The following is a 16,415-nucleotide window of genomic DNA, read 5'->3' on the forward strand; positions in this document are numbered from 1 at the left end:
CACAGCCTTGGTGCGAGCCTCTCTTTCAGAGTTGTGTCCTGTCTGTAGAACAAGGCTCCCGTTGCGTGCTGTCCCTTCTCAGGCTCTTCGGGAGGCACTGGCCCATAGAGACCCCGCGTCAGCGCCCGTGGACACTGCCACTCTCTGCTCCATCCCCAGGGCCCTTCCCCAGCTCCATCTCTCCACCTCAAAGAGCTTCCTGGGGCCCTTCTCTAGGTCCGTGTGGCTGACTTTTAGGCCCCACACACGGCTGCCTCGCCATGGGGTCTTGGACCAACCCCCAGGCTGCCTCAGTCTTCCCATCTCTACACCGGGGGCTATTTTTATGCCTTTGCCCCTGGCGTGACCCCTTCACAGCTTCTGCAGGACTGACCAGGAGCCTGCCCACCTCGGGGAAGCCCCTCCCGGCTCCCAGCTAGCCTGGTCAGCCCCCTGGGGCAGGGGCAGAGGGGCGATGGGCCCAGGGACGGGAGGGAGCACACGTCCGCCACGTTCATTCAGTTCCTGGCTCAGGGACGATTCCTTCCTTAGCAACTAACTCCCTGTTCCCGGCAGCCTCCGTCAGGGTCTTCCCGCCTCCCCAGAGAGCTCAGTTGTAACCAACGGGAAATGGGACAGATAATTGCAACTTTAAATAAGGCCAAGTTAATGCTCCCTGCCAGGCCCAGCACCAGGGACTTGCTGAGCGTCAGGGGGAGGCAGCGGGAAGCCCCAGACGGCGCTCAGAATCCCAGTGCTGCCGCCAACTCCCTGGTGACCCCAGGCAAGTCACTGCCCTTCCCTGAGCCGCCTTGTCCTGGTCTGTGGGAAGGGGACCAAACGGTAGCACCTGTGAGAGTAGCTGGCACAGTTCCTGGCACACAGCAAGTGCTCAGTAGCTGGGAGGCAGGGTTAGGATCGCCGTCCCTGTTCAAATGCCGCTGCCCATCCCGTCTCCTCCCAGAGGACTCTCAGGGCCGTTGGTCTCGGGTGACTCGATCGGTTGGGTAAAAATGGTGGCACTAACCTCGCCTGAGCTAAGCCGACTGTGCAAGGCCTTGTGCGAAGAGCTTTGCATCCGCTCCTGGAGGAAGGCCTGTTTGGTGCTCCTGGTCCCGAGATGAGGTCACTGAGGCCACAGGGCTGGGGTGGGTGTGGGGAGGAGAGGGCCAGCAGGGACGAGGTCAGGAACAGCAGTCAGCGTGAGGGGGCAGGACCCCCCACCGAACACCCGTACCCTCTCAAAGACGCAGCCCACCCCAGGGGGGTGCACACCAGCATGGTGAGACGCTTGAGGTTCCAGATCCAATTTCTCCATTAGAGCAGGAATTCCTGAGCCTGTTCCCAGCGTCAGCGGGTCTGCTGGGGCCACCCCCAGCTGCTCCCGCTGCCGCCGCTGCCCCCACTCCCACAGAATTCCTGGTAAGGAGGCGCTCCAGTGTCGTCCTGGGCGGCTGAGGGCTGGTCAGGGCCTGACTGTGGCCAGTGGTCCTGTGGTCTCCTAGGTGGACCAGCCTAGTGGCACAGCCAGCTGCTTGAGAAGGCTGCTCTTAGCTGAGCTCTGAGGCAGACCCGGCCGGGGTGTTTCTGGACTTAGCACAGGCCACCTGCTCACCGTCCTACATCCTCCTTGTGCCTCAGGGGAGCTGTCTCCTGGTCACACTGGACACCAGGGCTCACCACATTCTGCTCAGCAGCCAGCATTGTAGGACCCCTGCCCCCATCCAAATGCCAGTCTAGAAAAGGGCGTCAGACACACTCTGGAGAGGAGTGGCCCAGTCAAGGGGCATCTAACCCAAGCTGGACAAGGGAGCTGGTGGTCAGGGAAGGCTTCCTGGAAGAAGAGGTGCCTGAGCTAAATCTTAAAGGGTAAAGAGGAGTTTTCTGGGTGAAGAAGGGGGGCACCCTGGACAGAGGAAGCGGCTTGGGTGGGGAGTGAGGGAGGCAACAGGGGAGTCCGGCAGATTTAAGGAACTCCTCTTCCCTGCCCGGGCTGAGCCCCTGCCTGCCCGCCGCACTCCCACCTTTTCAGAGAGAGTGTTCCAAGCAGGGGGATGGCCAAGAGCAAAGGCCCGGCAGCGGCAGACAAGAAGGTGTGGGTTGACAGTGAGCAGGCTGGCCTCACGGGGTAGAGGGAGGTACAGTCGGGGTCAGAGTTCGGGGTCAGCCCACAAAAGGCCTTGAATGTCAGACTGGCCTGGATGGTGATGGACGCATCTCTGCCTGACCCATCCGCACCTGGTCGGTTTCCTGGGCAGCGCTGGCCTGAGGCCTGTAAAACCCCAGGTGAGCAAGAGGGGCCGCGCCCTCTGAGGACGGTGGCTGACCTCCCCGGGGAGCCTTCCGTGACCTCATGGAACGGTCTCCTGCACAGGCAGATGTCTCCTCTGCACCATCTCCCACCCGAGGCCCAGGGAAGCCCGTTGCAGGTGAAGTGGCTGTCACGGCTCACCTCGAGCACCTCCTGTAGCAGGCGGCGTCCTCCCCAGACACTTTGCAGGCTGCACAGGCAGCCACCGGCTGTGGTGGAGGGGCACCGGACGGGGTGTCCGGTGGCCTCGTTCCCTGCCCATTCCTCCTGCTGACCACCTGCCACCTCTGGGGTCACCTCATACCTACTCCCTGATGCTGTGCTGCCACCCTCGGGCCTGGAAGCCCCTCCACCCGTCCTGACCCCAAAAGATTGTTGAACTCCCAAAAATCTCCTCAGGGTCACCAAGGAATTTGGGTCACACAGCCCAGAAATCAGAGTCTGCCTTCCCCACTAACTTGCAGGGGATCTTGGCTCACTAACGTGTCCTCACCGAGCCTCAGTTTACTTATCTGCAAAGTGGGAGCAGTGATACATCCCTTAAAGGGTTTTGGGAGGCTTAGATGAGCTTAGATGTGACCCTAGAAACCCATAGCCTGGCACAGGGCCTGGCACAAAGGAGGCGCTCAGTAGACGGTCCCCATGATGGTGGGGTTGTGGCGGGTAGTGGGAGGTGTTCCCTCACCTCCTGGCCGGCCTCCTCCTGCCTGCGTCCGGCTCAGGAGGCCCTTCCCCCCAGTGTCTTCGCCACCCTAAGGGCCCCACATGTGTGTCCTGTGTCTTCTCAGCCACATCACGAGCCCCAGCAGCTCACGTCGACAGCTCTCGGGCCTGGCTTTGTCTGGCGTCGGCTCTCTGGGTCTCAAGGACAGTGGGGAGTGAACAGTCCCTGAGGATGACGACGTAGAGGTTCTCTGATCATGCAGACGATGATGGGAAATTGCTGGGCAACTCTTGTGAAACATCAACACGTGAGAACGCACCCCAGCAGAGCCGCGTCTGCCTAGCCGCCTGAGACGCCAGGCAGGGTAGGCAAGCGAGCCCGGGGAGCGAGAGGGAGCGGGAGGAGGCACGCTGAGCAGAGACGTGCCCTGGTGGTTCTGTCGCCGCACCCACGCTGCCGAGGGGAGTCACGTCTGGGTATGCCTGAGACCCCCTTTCGGACCGTGCAACGGGGGATCGCAGCGGAGGCGAGGCTGAATCTGGGCTCACGTGCCCATTCACGGGGCCCTTTGTGGGACGTAATGGGCCTCCGTCGCATCCACGCCTGACACGATGGGGAAGCCAGGTCTGCAGGCCAAGGGGGACCCCATGAAACAAGTTATCTAGAGGCAGAAAGAGAGACCCCGGGGTGCCAGCCTGAGCAAGGGGCCAAATCCAAGGGTAAAGTCCTTGGGAACTGGGGATGGAAGAAATTAAGGGTTTAGCGTTTGCCCCAGATCAGCACATTTTTATTTTAGGCCCGTGACCATGTCTGTTTTGATTCTCTGGTACCTAGCATGGGCCTGGCACATAGTAGGTGTTCAATAAATGCAGGCCGACTGGATGGGAGGGGTAGGTAGATAGACAACAGATTTTTTAGATGTATAAGCGAGTGGTGTAAATGGATGGGCAGGTAGATGAGAGGCCAGGTGGGTAGACAAGTGAAAATTAAAAAGGGGGAGGGAGGTTTTTTCGGTGGGAAGATGGGTAGATGAGTGGACACCTAAGTGGGACGCTGGATGTGTGGGATGGCGAGTGGGATGACCGATGGACGGGATAACTGGCAGGGTGGATGGATAGGGAGAGAGGTAGGCCGGTGGACAAACGGGTGAATGTATGGCAAGAAGGCAGAGCAATTTTATAAATAGTTGCTTGGACTGGGTGCTTCAGTGGTTGGATGAGTGTGAGAATGGGCAGGTAGATAGGTGGATGGGTGGAAGGGAGGGAGGAAGGACAGGTGTGCAGGTGGGCAAATAGGTAAGAGGGTGCGTGAGTAGACGCAGGATAGTTTATGGGTGATTGCAAGGACTGGGTCATTGGAACGGTAGATGGACGCATGTGTCTGTGGGTCAGTGGGGAATGAATGAACAGTGAAATCTCATGTGGCTAAATGCCTGACACCTTGCCCAGAAGCAGAAGGGTGGTCTGGATTCTGGGATTTGAGTTCATTGTCCTTCACCGAAGATACCAGTGCCAATTAGGCAAATGGATCCAGCCCCAGCAGGTCCTGCAGCAGGCTGGCTAATTGACTGCAACCTGGCAGACCCCGGCTCGGACTTCCAGCGGCCTGTGCCTTATCGATTTGTAACTCACACCCACGCACATCCAAAAGGATTTGCGGTGACTTATCATATTAAACCCGCACACCACAGGGCAGTGAAAAGGAAAGCCACAAAGCAAGAGGCCACAATGGCAGAGGGGTTAAAAGGGTACCTGGTTCATCTGGATCTGCCGCTTACTAGCTGTGTGACATGGGGCAGGTTGCTTAACTTCTCTGAGGCGCAATTCCCCCCGTCTATAGACAGAAAGGGAGGAAGAGATGAAGGAAGGAAGAGAAGCTGGTTTGCTGTGATCCATGCGAATGATGACTCGACACCGGAGTGGGACGTTAGGTGTCTGGGTGGGTGGGTGGCGGGGTGGTGCGTTACTGGGTGAGTGGAGTGGTGCATGGATGACGGGTGGGTGGGTAAATGTGCACAATAATAGCTCTAGCTCACAGGGTGTTGCGAGCATCAAATGGTATGATGTACGTGACAGCTCAGCACAGCGACTGGCACTAAGTGCTTTGAATTATACAGTGTATGCAGCCCTCCCGACGTGGCTGACGGGATAAGCAGGAAGGAGCTTTCACTGTCTGAGCAGGCTGTGGGTGGCGGGGCACAGTGGGGAGTGAGGTGGCTTTGACAGAGGCTGAGGGTCAGCACAGTGAACCAGACTCAGCCTGCCCGCTCCGCACGCACAGTCCAGTCGAAGGGCTGAGGGTCAAAACAAGTCACAGGGCAGGGTGGCAAGGGTGATGACGGACATAGGACTGTGGAAGCCGGGGTGCTGGGGTCATCAGGAAAGGCTTCTCAGAGGAGCTGCCATTTGAGATGGGTCTCGAAGGACGTGGGTGAGTGTCCCAGGCAGGTCAGGAGGACGAGCAGCGTTGCAGGGAGAAGAAACCACCCCTGGAGGGCCGGACTGCTGAGCGGGAGCTCTGTCCAGCGGGCAGAGAGGAGATGCAGAATATTTAGCAACCGCTCAGAAGGGGTACCGACTGTAAAACCTGGGGTGCCAGGCCTCCTGCCTCCATTAGCCAGCCCGAGTGGTTCCCGGCTCTGCCACCTCTCAACAGTGACCGCCTGAGTTCCGTCTGGTGTTCCCGCCGCTTGGTCACTGGGAGGATCTCGCGAGATGAAGTCAAAAAGGGCTCCGCAGCCTCTGTAATGCTGGTCTGTGGCGGATTCGTTGAAATAAAAGGACTTTAAAGATTAAAAATCACCAGGCAGCTGCTGGCTGCAAGAGGCAGCCTCATGTGTCAGGAAGGCTCGAGGGCATTAGGCCTGGGTTCAATCTCTGACTGGCTGTGTGACCTTGGCCGAGTCACCTAACCTCTCGGAGCTTCAGCTTGTTTATGTACAAAATGGGACCAGTAACAGGCGTCCCTAGGGGATGTCCTGAGGACTGACGGAGTTCTTATGTATAGAGGGCTGTTCCCGGCCCTGCCTCCCTTCCTTTCCTTCCCCAGGAAGCCCTGGTGTTCATTTACCGCCCACCCCCCACCCCCAGCAACCCCTTCCCAGACCCCCATCCATCATCCTGTCCTTTGCGGAGGTTAAGTGGGTCCCCAAGCAGCGAATCCAAACTCTCCCGAAGTCCTGGCCTCACAATGCGGCCCGCTGTTAGCAAGCAGCCCGGCTGGCCCGGAGGATTGGGTTTCAGCCAGGCGGTCGGCGCTGGCGGATGCCCAGGCCAGCGGCGGGCAGGCGGGGGACAGAGCGGAGGAGCCGGCGTCGCGGGACTCCTCCGCCCCGGCCTGAGAAAACAAGAGCCGGCTCCAGGCAGGCAACCGAGGCCGAAAAGGGCCTCCGGCGGCAGGAGGACAAGGAGGGGTATGTGTGCGAGAGTTCTGGGCAGAAGGATTTTACATTAGCTGGGTCCCCTTCCCGTGAGCCCGAGGACGGAGCAGGGGGCCGAGCTGGAAAAACAACGTGCTGCCTGTTACCTTAGAAGAGCCGCAGCCTTCCCAGAGCTGCCCCGGGCTTCTCTGGCACTGCCGCCCCCCACTTCGGGGCCAGTGACCCCGAGGCCCTCTCAGGCACTGATCCTCATCTGGTTTTTGGAAGAGAGGCCTCCCCGAAGCCAGTCAGGCTGAGACAGGTTCAGATATCAGTTCTGCTTCTTTATGGCTGTGTGACTCTGGGCAGGCCTCGGAGCCTTCCTGGTCTCGGTCTCCGCGTCTGTGCAGCAGGGATAACGGTGCCAGCCTTGCAGAGTGTGCAGAGGGGTTAGCTCAGGGCCGGCACCAGGGCAAGGTCCATGAAAGCTGTGGTATTTCCCCCTTCCTTTTGGGAGGCAGCATAGCCCAGAGTGGGGAGATCCCTGGGGTCAGACCAAAGAGGTCAGATCCTGCCCTGCCCCGGACTGGCCCTGTGGCCTTGGAGAAGTCCTTGATCACTCTGAGCCTTGGCTTCCCTGTGCAGTTGCTCTGGGGTGTCCATGAGACAGGGCTGATGAAGCACTTGCCCACCATTGGCCCCCACGAGTGTTAGCGATTTTCTCTGTTATCTTCAGCCATGTGCATATTACAACAACCCCTTGTGTCCAGAGCCTCTGTGGATCCTCAGGCGACCCTGTGACGCACCCTTTTACAGATGAGGAAACCGAGGCTCAGAGAGGTGACTTTTTCAAGTCACCTCGCTTGCTGATAGCCCTGAACTTCATCTCCTGATTCCTGACTGTTGCCTCCTCTTGGAATTTCCAAGTTGAACCTTGGAATGCATGCCCCAGCTCCCAGCCGTTGGTAGCCAGGGTCTGGCCTCCAGGCTGCGGCTGGCTTCTCACCAGGCCATGGTTCTCTAGACAGGCCTGTGTGTGAGCCACCTCAGCCTCTTTAGCCCCAGACAGGGGGCAACTGGAGCTGCTGGGAAGGCTCCAGAGTGGCATCTGCTTGGGTTACACGCCAGGCTGGTTTGCTGCCTGGACTGTGGGCTGCTGGCCAGTCTTGAGCAAAGACACAGGGGACAGCTCCGGACGGACAGTGTTCTCATGTCCATGTTCTCAGGAGAGGCCGCATCACTACACCCTTTAGGGATCCTCTATGGCTCTGCATGGCCTTGGGACAAGGCCCAAACTCCTCGGCCCCGCATCCAAGGTCCTACGTGTTCTGGCCCCTCCTGGGCTACCAGATCCTTCCAGGAGCGTTTTGCTCCCTCCTCCTGGGGCAGGAATTCCAGCGCGGCACAGTGGTTACGAGCGTGGGCTTTTGGGTGGGGCAGATGCAACTCCACCACCTCCTGGCCATGGAAACCTGGGGCAACCTCTCCTAACTTTAGTTTCCCATCTGTACAGGGAGATAATAAAACACCTAGTTTACAGATCGTTTCAGTGAAATGGGATAAGGAATGCTAACCCCTCGCCCAGAGCCCACCCCCGAGACCCCTCTGCTGTCCCCTCTGCCCACCGTGCCTTTCCCACTCAGCCACTCCTGACTTCCTTCTGACTCCAAGCCTCTGCTCAGAGCTGCTTCCCCCAGGCATCAGGCTTGCACTGTTACCCAAACTGCCCCGGAAGTTCATCCCTCTGGGCTTTGATTCAGCTGCGCCTACGTGGTGCACCCTTCTCCCCTTCTCTCAGCTCAAACGCCACCTCCTCCAAGGTGCCTTTGCTAATTCCCTGGTCAAAGCCGATCCCTTCTTCCTCGGGGTTTCCTGGCTCCCAGACCAGACCCGCCTTTCCCTTTGCCGCTCCCCCTCCCCGTAGAAAGTTCACGCGGGAGGCGCTCACTTGGAAGGTCCCCGGGGAAAGACCTGCTGATCTGTGTCCGTGTCCCCATTGCCCAGCACGGGGCTTGGCACTCATCAGGCAGAGCAGACACTCCGAGAATGACCACGGCCTTGTTACTCAGCCCAGGAGAATTCAGGGCCAGCTGCCAACTAGAAGGAGCCTTTGAGCAAAGTTTTGGAAGAGAAGTCAGCCAGGCTGACAAAGCTGGAAGGGCCAGGCCTTCCACAGAGAAAAATCTGGGATGGTCAAGTCGCCAGCGCCCGAGGAAACGTAGCGCCTTCTGCGAGCAGAAGGAGATTCAGGATGTCTGGACAGCAGGGACGCAGGCAAGTGCGGCTGAGATGTCGCTAGCTGGCCTGGGCAGCAGCGGCCTGGAGTGTGTTGTTGAGACCCTAGGACTTTATCCTGCTGGCAGGGAAGCTGTGAAGGGCATCAAGCTCAGTGAAGTCATGATCAGACGTGGGCTTTGGAAACATCCCCCGGCGGCCGTGCGGGGGTCTGACACCCCTACTGTGCGCTCAGCCTGTGCTGGGGACAGACGCAGTGGGGAAGGAGTCAGACATGGAACCTCCTGCCTGCTGCCCCCAGGGAGGGGCCTGGGAGGCATAGTATCCGCAGGATGTCCCTTCATTCTTACACGGCCCACTTTACAGATGGGGAGACTGAGGCCCGGAGAAGCACACAGGTTTGCCCGCAGTCACACACGAGGGAGCGTCAGAGCCAAGGTTCTGGCCTGGCCAGTCTGTGCCCTGCTGGCCTTCCCGCTCTCCCTTCCTGTCCTCACACAGGCCACCCAGGGAGAGAGTAAACACAAACAAAAGGCCCCGGTGATTCTTGGTTTGTTTGTTTTGTGTGTGTGTTTTTAAGGCTGTAGCTGCAGCCGCTTAAAAATAACACAGATGTGGGATGAGACAGATGTGGGTTCAAATCCTAGCCCTGCCTGTGTGCCCTTGTGCAGGCTCTTCACCTCTCTGGCCTCAGTTTCCCCATTTGTAAACTGGGGTTGTTAGTATATACCCCCCTCCAGGTTGTCGTAAGCCTGAAATGGTATTTAGAGTGCTCAGCTCAATGCCTGGCACACAATAGGTGCTCAATAAAAGCTCTTTCTCACTCCTTTGCAACTCTGACACACTGTCCTTAGTGCAGACAAAGAGCATCGGTGGCTCTGGGGAATTATGGTCCAAGAAGGGGGTCAGACAGAGCTGACCAGGGGTGGACCAGGGAACAGAGGGTGACCAGCCCCACCCCCAGCCTGAAAGCAGGGTTGTGGCAGCGCCCGCCAGGGCCCCGCGCAGCCACCCTCCTGTTGGGCCCGACGCTAACGACTTCAGTGTGTCTCCCCTTTTAGCTCAAATATTTCTGAAATGCACACTGCTCCTTCACACATAGCCGGAGGGGCCTGGGGGCCTCCCCAGCCTGTGCAATCAGGGCCTCCTGATTGCTTTCTTCTGTGCAGCCTCCAGGAAGGAGAGGGGGTGCGAGTGCAGTGGGGCCAGGGCCAAGGCAGCTCCCATGGCCCGAACCCTGCTTCCCACCAAGGAAAGCGTCCTGGGCTGGTGGCTGGAGGCCCCGGTTCCGGCCCTCGGCTGGATGCTGAGAATCTGTGCCACAGCCTCAGTGTTCTCATCTGTGCAGCAGAGCCTCCAGGGCTTGGGAACTGGGCATCTCCGTAGGGCTAGTCAAGGTGGGAGTGCCCAGAGGCAAGCCAAAGGGCAGAGTTAGGCAGGATGGGACGGGACCAGGGGCCTGGGAAGGATGTGGGCAGGTGGACATGGTCCAACAAGGGGGCTTTGGAGAGCTGCTGACATGTCCTGGGCAGCCCCAGCTCCACCTCTCCGGGCTTCACCCTCAGCTCCCAGCACATCCTGCCCCGCTCCTCACCCTCCATCAATGCCCAGAAACCACGCTACTGCTCACCTCGCCTTTGCCTCTGCTGTCCCCTCTGCCCTCCGCACCTTGCCCACGCGGCCTCTCCTGACTTCCTCCTAACCCAGTCTTCAAGCCTCCACTCCGAGTCACTTCCTCCAGGAAGCTGTCCCTAAATGGGGCATGTTCTTCCTTGCCTTCCACCCCCAGTTCCTGTAACCCACAGTACCCCCCCGCACATCCACATTGCCGTCTTTGTCACGTAGTGCGGTGATTAATTATCTGTGTACAGTGAAAACAGCGTCCCTGGCATGAGGGATTGCACTGTCACAGTGGGGATGGGGTTGGGGACATTTCCAACACTTCAGAGGCAGTTTGATGGAGCCTAGTGGTCCCCAAAGGCTGGGGAGTGAAATGATGTGAGGTGGTTTGCAGGCATTTTTAATTATTATAATCTGGTGTTTACTGTCTTTTTTATGGCAAGCGATACTGGTTTTCCATTTATAATAATGATTGCTTTTTCCTCTTTAAAAAGCACGCAAGGAAAAAGAGGCAACTGGAAGAAAAAGAGTAAATAAGCACAGGTTGTGGGTGGAGAGGGCTGAAGCCGTGGATGTCGCCCCGAAGAAGCAGAACTCCACTAGCCTGTGTTCAAATCCTGCGGCTTGACGGGGCGAGGCGGGGCGGGGCGTGTTGGTTTCCCACCTAGCAAGGGAAGAGCTGCTGTGAGCCAGGCCCTGTGCTGGGTCTCAGGGACCCCAGAACCAGGACCTAGCACCCACCCTTTGGAGAAGCATAGACCATTGGAAAAACCTAGCAGACAGGAGTGGTTCCCACCCAGAATATCTGCTTGCAAGTGCTGGGGCACAGCCGTGAGGTGTTATGGATTCAGAAGGACTTCCCAGAGGAGGTGACCTGAGTTGAGACTTCAGGGCAGAGGAGCATGAGAGAGGACAAAGAAGGCGTGGCATGGGGGAAGATCAGAAGGAACGGATCAGGGGTGGGAGAGAGCACCGCCCGTTCTGTGACACTGGTGTGCAGCCCATGAATGGAACAGATGTGTAACCTTGGGCAAATCCTAAGCCTTGGGAAGCCTCAGTTTTTCCACCTGTGAAATGGGACAGTATCAACTCTCTCTTTGCAAGGTAGTGAGAAGGATGGTGAGGGTCCCTGGCTCCTAATAAAATCTCTGAGGACATGAGTTTCCTCCCTTTGTAGATCTTGGGGATTAGAGGGGAGAGGGCTGGGGTGTTCTGGGAAGAAGTGTTAGTGGGGAAAACAGGGTTTGACTTCCTGGACCCACCGGGTTCCTGAGACAAGAACTGCTAATTCCATTCCCTGGGGAGCCGAGTTTGACTTCTGTGCCTGGTTTGAGAGGAACAAAGGAAATGCCTGACATCCCGGGAAAGCAGCATCAGACAGGCCAGAAAGGGCTCCCCAGAGGCTGTGGCCATCAGGCAAGAGGCTGATGTTTGTCAGATGTTGGCAAGCGCAGCCTGGGGTGCGGCTGGGGGAGGATGGCCTAAGCTGGAGCCTTTTGGACCCGCCTTCACTTTCGGGGCCACCTAATGAGCTCAAAGGAAATGGCGTGTGTGCAGGCCCTGGGTCAGCCAGAAAGCACCACACTCGGTCTGCGGAAGAATAGCCCGCTGCCGCTCACCGGGGACCCGCTTTGTGCTGGGCTCCGCGCGCACACACTTCCCGTCACAGTTAGTCCTCCTGTCCGCGCTCGGAAGGTACCGTGGCTGTTCTCCAGGTGAGGGAATGGAGGCTTGCAAAGGTCACAGGTCCAAGGTTACAAAGCAAGAAGGTGGCCGAGCAGGTTCATTGGAATCGAAGTGTCTCCAACCTCCCGGCCCCTAGTGTATCCGCTCTGCTTACCTGCCCTGTTTTCCGAGGGCGGAGGGAGGCGTCAGCACCAACAAGCAAAAGGCCAAGCAAAGTTGCAGGGAGCACATCCATGTGACCCTTCCTGTCGCAGCCCCGTGGGGGAACAGCTTCCAGGAAGGTGGGTTTCCAGGCAGAGCCCAGCACGGGCCTGGTGGGAAGGGGGACCAGGAGGCCCCTGCCTGCCGCATCGTCCGAGGGGCTGCAAGCTTCACACTCCTTCGTCCATTCCCGCCCGTGAATCAGGCAGCCCTGGACTTACGATGCCTCTGAGATCCTCCCCTTGCTTGTTCCGGATGTGGGGTGCAGAGGGAGCAGTGGGGGCCCCTGGCCTGAGCTCCCTAGAAGTCCAAGGTTTGAGGGCCAGCTTTTAGTGTACGACTTTTTGCAAGTCATTCGTGCTCCCTGGGCCTGAGTTTCCACCCGTACAGTGAGGGTGTCCGCTCACAGTCCCTCCTCTGGGCTGTGGAATCCTCTAGGGTCTGGCCTCCTGGTCAGCCCAGGAATCCAGCCAAGGGGTGGGGCCACCTGCTTGGCGGGCTTGCACCCGACCCCTTTTTTGTCCCGAGCAGAGTCTCTCCTCTCCCTTGTTCCGCACAGCTCCTAGCAGCTGTTCCTCCGGCCCAGGCAGAGAGCCCGGCTTGGCGCGTCTCTGGCTGAAGCCAATGAGAGAAAACAGGTTAAAAGTTCAGCCCTTGTTCTCTCCAGGAAGAAAAATCTGTAGCATTCGGAGTGTGAAAAGGAACCCTTTTTTTTTCAGCCCTAAAGCAGCACAATAGAGCTTCCCTCCAATTTGCCATCAAAAAGACGCCCTTGGCACTGGACTCCACCGTCCCTGGCACCTTCCCTCCCCCATCGCCAGCCCCCAGTGCAGAGGGACACAATGACCAGAAACACAAGCCACTGATGGTCATGAGGACACTGCTGCATCCTTTCTTGTCAGTTTGCTGGTCTTGACTGGGGTCACCTCTGGCTACATGCTGCCTCCCCTGCCCACCCTCCATCCCCACCGCCCCAGCCCTGGTTCAAGACTTTGTTTCTCCCATTTCGATCTTCAGAGCAGCCTGGACACGGAGCACCCTGCCCCCACACTCCTCTCTGTAGATCTTCCAGACCCTTAAACTACGTATCTACAAGTTTACAGGGTAGGAGACGGGGACAGCCACCATCTCCTATGAGATCCTTAGGAAGCCTCTTCCCCTTCCCTGTACCTCAGTTGCCCTGCGTACAGAACCGGGTGGTTGGGCTGCCCCAGGGGTAGGATCTGAAGTGCTGGGTGTTGGTGTCCTAGAGCACTGTGGGGAGACACGTTTTGCAGCCACAGTGCATGGGGATCGGCTGGTGGTGCCTGCCCGGCGCACAGAAGGGGAGGATGGCAGCAAACATGCCTCTCGCCCACTGTCACAGAACTAGGGGGCGTGGAAGGGCCCCCTGTGACCATCTACGTCTCTCCACTTACTCTCTCATAGCTAGCTGCAGTCACACCTCATCTGCACTATCGGACTGATCTGCTTCACAGTGGGGTCTTCCTATTCATTTTCTCTTCAGGACACGCAGCACAGGGACCGGGTACAGACCAGGTATCAGGATATATCAATATTTGTTGAGTGAGTGCTTGAAAGGGGCCAATTTAAATCTGTTCAGTGCATTGGGTGGTGACTCTTTGCTCTCCCCACAGAAACACTGATGGACTCAACCACAGCGACGGCAGAGCTCGGCTGGACCGTGCATCCTCCATCAGGGGTGAGTCAGTGGTCCCTAGACCCTGCCTGGTTCCCAGGGTTCCTCGGGGACCTTGGATTCTGCTGCAGGGCCTGGATGCCCCCTCACATTCCAGCCCCTTTCTCTCCTTCAGAGCCCAGGGCTGAGCCTCTCATTGACCCACCCATCTGGCCCCCTGCCATTGGTGGAGTGCCAGTTACCATGACAACATGCTGGATGCATTCAGCTGTCCCATGGAATCCTCTGGGTGAGGCTCAGAAGTAGGTACTTGCACTGTCCCCTTTTAGAGATGAGGAAAGTGGACTGTCATTTCCTGAGTACCCAGGGTATGTCTGACACCGCATCAAGCACCTTTCCGATCATCACCTCCACTCCCAAGAGGAGGAATCACCTCCATGGTACAGGTGAGGAAACTGAGGCTCAGAGAGTTGTAGCCACTCACCAGGGGCCCTGCAGCTAGCAAGGGACAGGGCTCAGGTTTGTACGCAGGGCTGTGACCCTGTCCTCCGGGCCCCCTTTCTGGGTCCCTGTGACACAAGGCTTCCCCGCCCTGAGCTCTTCACACCTCCTTGCACGCAGCGTTCTGAGCGCATGCAGTCTGCGGGCTCCCCAAGGGCAAGGTCAGGCCCAGTCTCAGGTCCCTCTTTCTCCCTGCCCCAGCGAGCCCAGCACTTGCACCCAGGCTGTGGGGTCAGACTCCTGAAACCCTCTCCCAGTTCAGCCGCTCGCCAGTTGAGCGATTTGGGGCCAGTTCTCTAACCCCTCCAAGCTTCGGCTGCCTCATTTATAACATGGTGCCGATGACGCCTCCTCACAGGACTCTTGTGAGGTCTTCCTGCAGAGCACCCAGCACGGCGGCTGGTGTGGAGCAGGCTCCCAGGAACGAGGGGTTGTAATAACTGTCGCCATCGTCACTGTCCCCGTCATCCGTTTCCATATCATTCCCTCCTCATCCCCCTGGTCTCTGGGGAGGGTACGGGGCTCCCACAGCCTGTCCCTTCCCCTCCCCCCATCTCAGCATCTGTGCTGGGACTCAGCTGCTGCCCCGTGGAGCTGCATAACCCCCCCACCCCCCAAGGCCTGCGCTCTCAATAGGCAGGGCCCAGGGTCAGGCTTCTTTCTGTAGCTCTTTCTTGTCACCAATTTTCCATCTGTGAAGGCGGCAGGGCCCACAGCCCCACCCTGCCAGTAATGAGGCCAGGCTGGGCTGCAGGGCCCCCGGACGCAATTATTTGGGGTGTTTAGGCTGCAGGGCCTCCGCATGTTAATTAGAGAGAGGGGAGAAAGGCAGAGTGCTCTAATTAAGTGTTCTAATTAAGTTCTGAAGAAGAGCAGTGGTTGTAACAAGGGGCTGACTTTGTCACATGGTACCATAAAAAAATTAAATGCAATGTAAGGAGCTTCAGAGCCGCCATTGAAGTAGAGACTGGGCCAGCAGGCTTCAGCCTGGCTTTCCCCACGCACACTCACCCTTCACAGCTGCTACTGCTCCGCCCAGCGCAGACTTGGCCCAGAGAATTGGAGGGAGATGGAGGGACAAAGAACGCCCACTTGAGGGTGACACTTCTCCCCCGCCCACCTTAGTCATATGGGGCAGCTGGGGAAATAGAGCCTGGAGAGGGAACCTGACCAGCCCAAGGCCACGCATCAATTTGCAGAGCCAGGACAAAACCCAGGAAGGCCTCCGGGGGTGCTGTTGGGTCCTCGTGTTTTGTGGCCGTGGGGGCCACCACTGGAACTGGTCGGGGTCTGTGTGACCTGGGTCAGGTCATCTTCCTTCTCTGGTCTCTGCTCCCTCGCCAGGAAAGTGGGGATAACCATAAGCACCACGTGTGATAAACATGATACAATAAATGACATCCTGTCAGCCCCCCAGCCCCTGGGCTGACACGGGTGGTGGATTCTGCTGTTGAATTCTTTCGGGTCTACCATCCTCTCGGAGTCTCTCTGCTCCGGGGGAAGCCAGCCACCACCAAGGGGACACGAGAGAAGGAGGGGAACAGTAGCTACCCTCAGCAAGCCCTCAGCTCCTTGGGGAGAGCAGACCCAGAGGGCGCTCACCCAGGCAGATGGTCCCGTTGAAGGCAGACACGCAGCCGGGGGAGAGCCTGCTGCGAGAGGCTCCGGAAGGACAGGCAGAGAAGATGAGAGGGTGCTTGAGGAGGGCGTGAAGCTGAATAAAGGCCCAGCGGTGCGAGGGGGCTTGGCCTCCAAGGGTCTGTGAGGAGAGAGTAAGGGTCCTGTGCCCTTCCGGTCCCAACTTTTCGTGGCTCAACTTGGCCCCCGCCAGCCATGAGGCTTGGGAACTCTCGGCTGGCTGTGTGGGAGCCCAGCTGGGGCCCAAGGGGGTGCTGACACTCCGGCAGGGGTGGGCAGGGTGGGAGGCCTCCCTCCAGGCACCGTCACAGCCACTCGCTGCCCCAGAGCAAGGTTGCTGTCTTGGGGAAGGGTCCTGTCTTCCCAGTCACAGTGGCAAGGGCTCTTCTCCCATTGGACGGGAGTCCCCAAGGGCACAGACCACGTGTCCCCATCAGGCAGGGAATTCCATCAGTCAGAAGTTCCGTCTGCCCCGTTAGACTGGTGGGTCCCCCAGCACGAAGCTCTGTCTGCTCTCCGTGAACCCCTGGGGGGAGGGATCACCTCTGCCACACTGACCAGGGGAATACCAGGAGCAGAGTAT

General features: G+C 58.5%; 1 protein-coding gene across 3 annotated transcripts in view; it reads left to right on the plus strand.

Annotated features, from left to right (window-relative positions):
• The window catches only part of EPHB2 (EPH receptor B2), a 172,080-nt gene that overhangs the window by 48,746 nt on the left and 106,919 nt on the right, over positions 1 to 16,415 (plus strand). For all 3 annotated transcript variants that reach the window (XM_045858814.1, XM_045858815.1, XM_045858816.1), the window contains exon 2: positions 13,692 to 13,756. In XM_045858814.1, the coding sequence (XP_045714770.1) occupies positions 13,692 to 13,756 (65 nt within the window). The remainder of the gene's footprint in view (positions 1 to 13,691; positions 13,757 to 16,415) is intronic.

This window comes from Phyllostomus hastatus, unplaced genomic scaffold (genome assembly GCF_019186645.2).
Source record: "Phyllostomus hastatus isolate PE091 unplaced genomic scaffold, TTU_PhHast_1.1 phas_scaffold_182, whole genome shotgun sequence".
Lineage (NCBI taxonomy): Eukaryota > Metazoa > Chordata > Mammalia > Chiroptera > Phyllostomidae > Phyllostomus > Phyllostomus hastatus.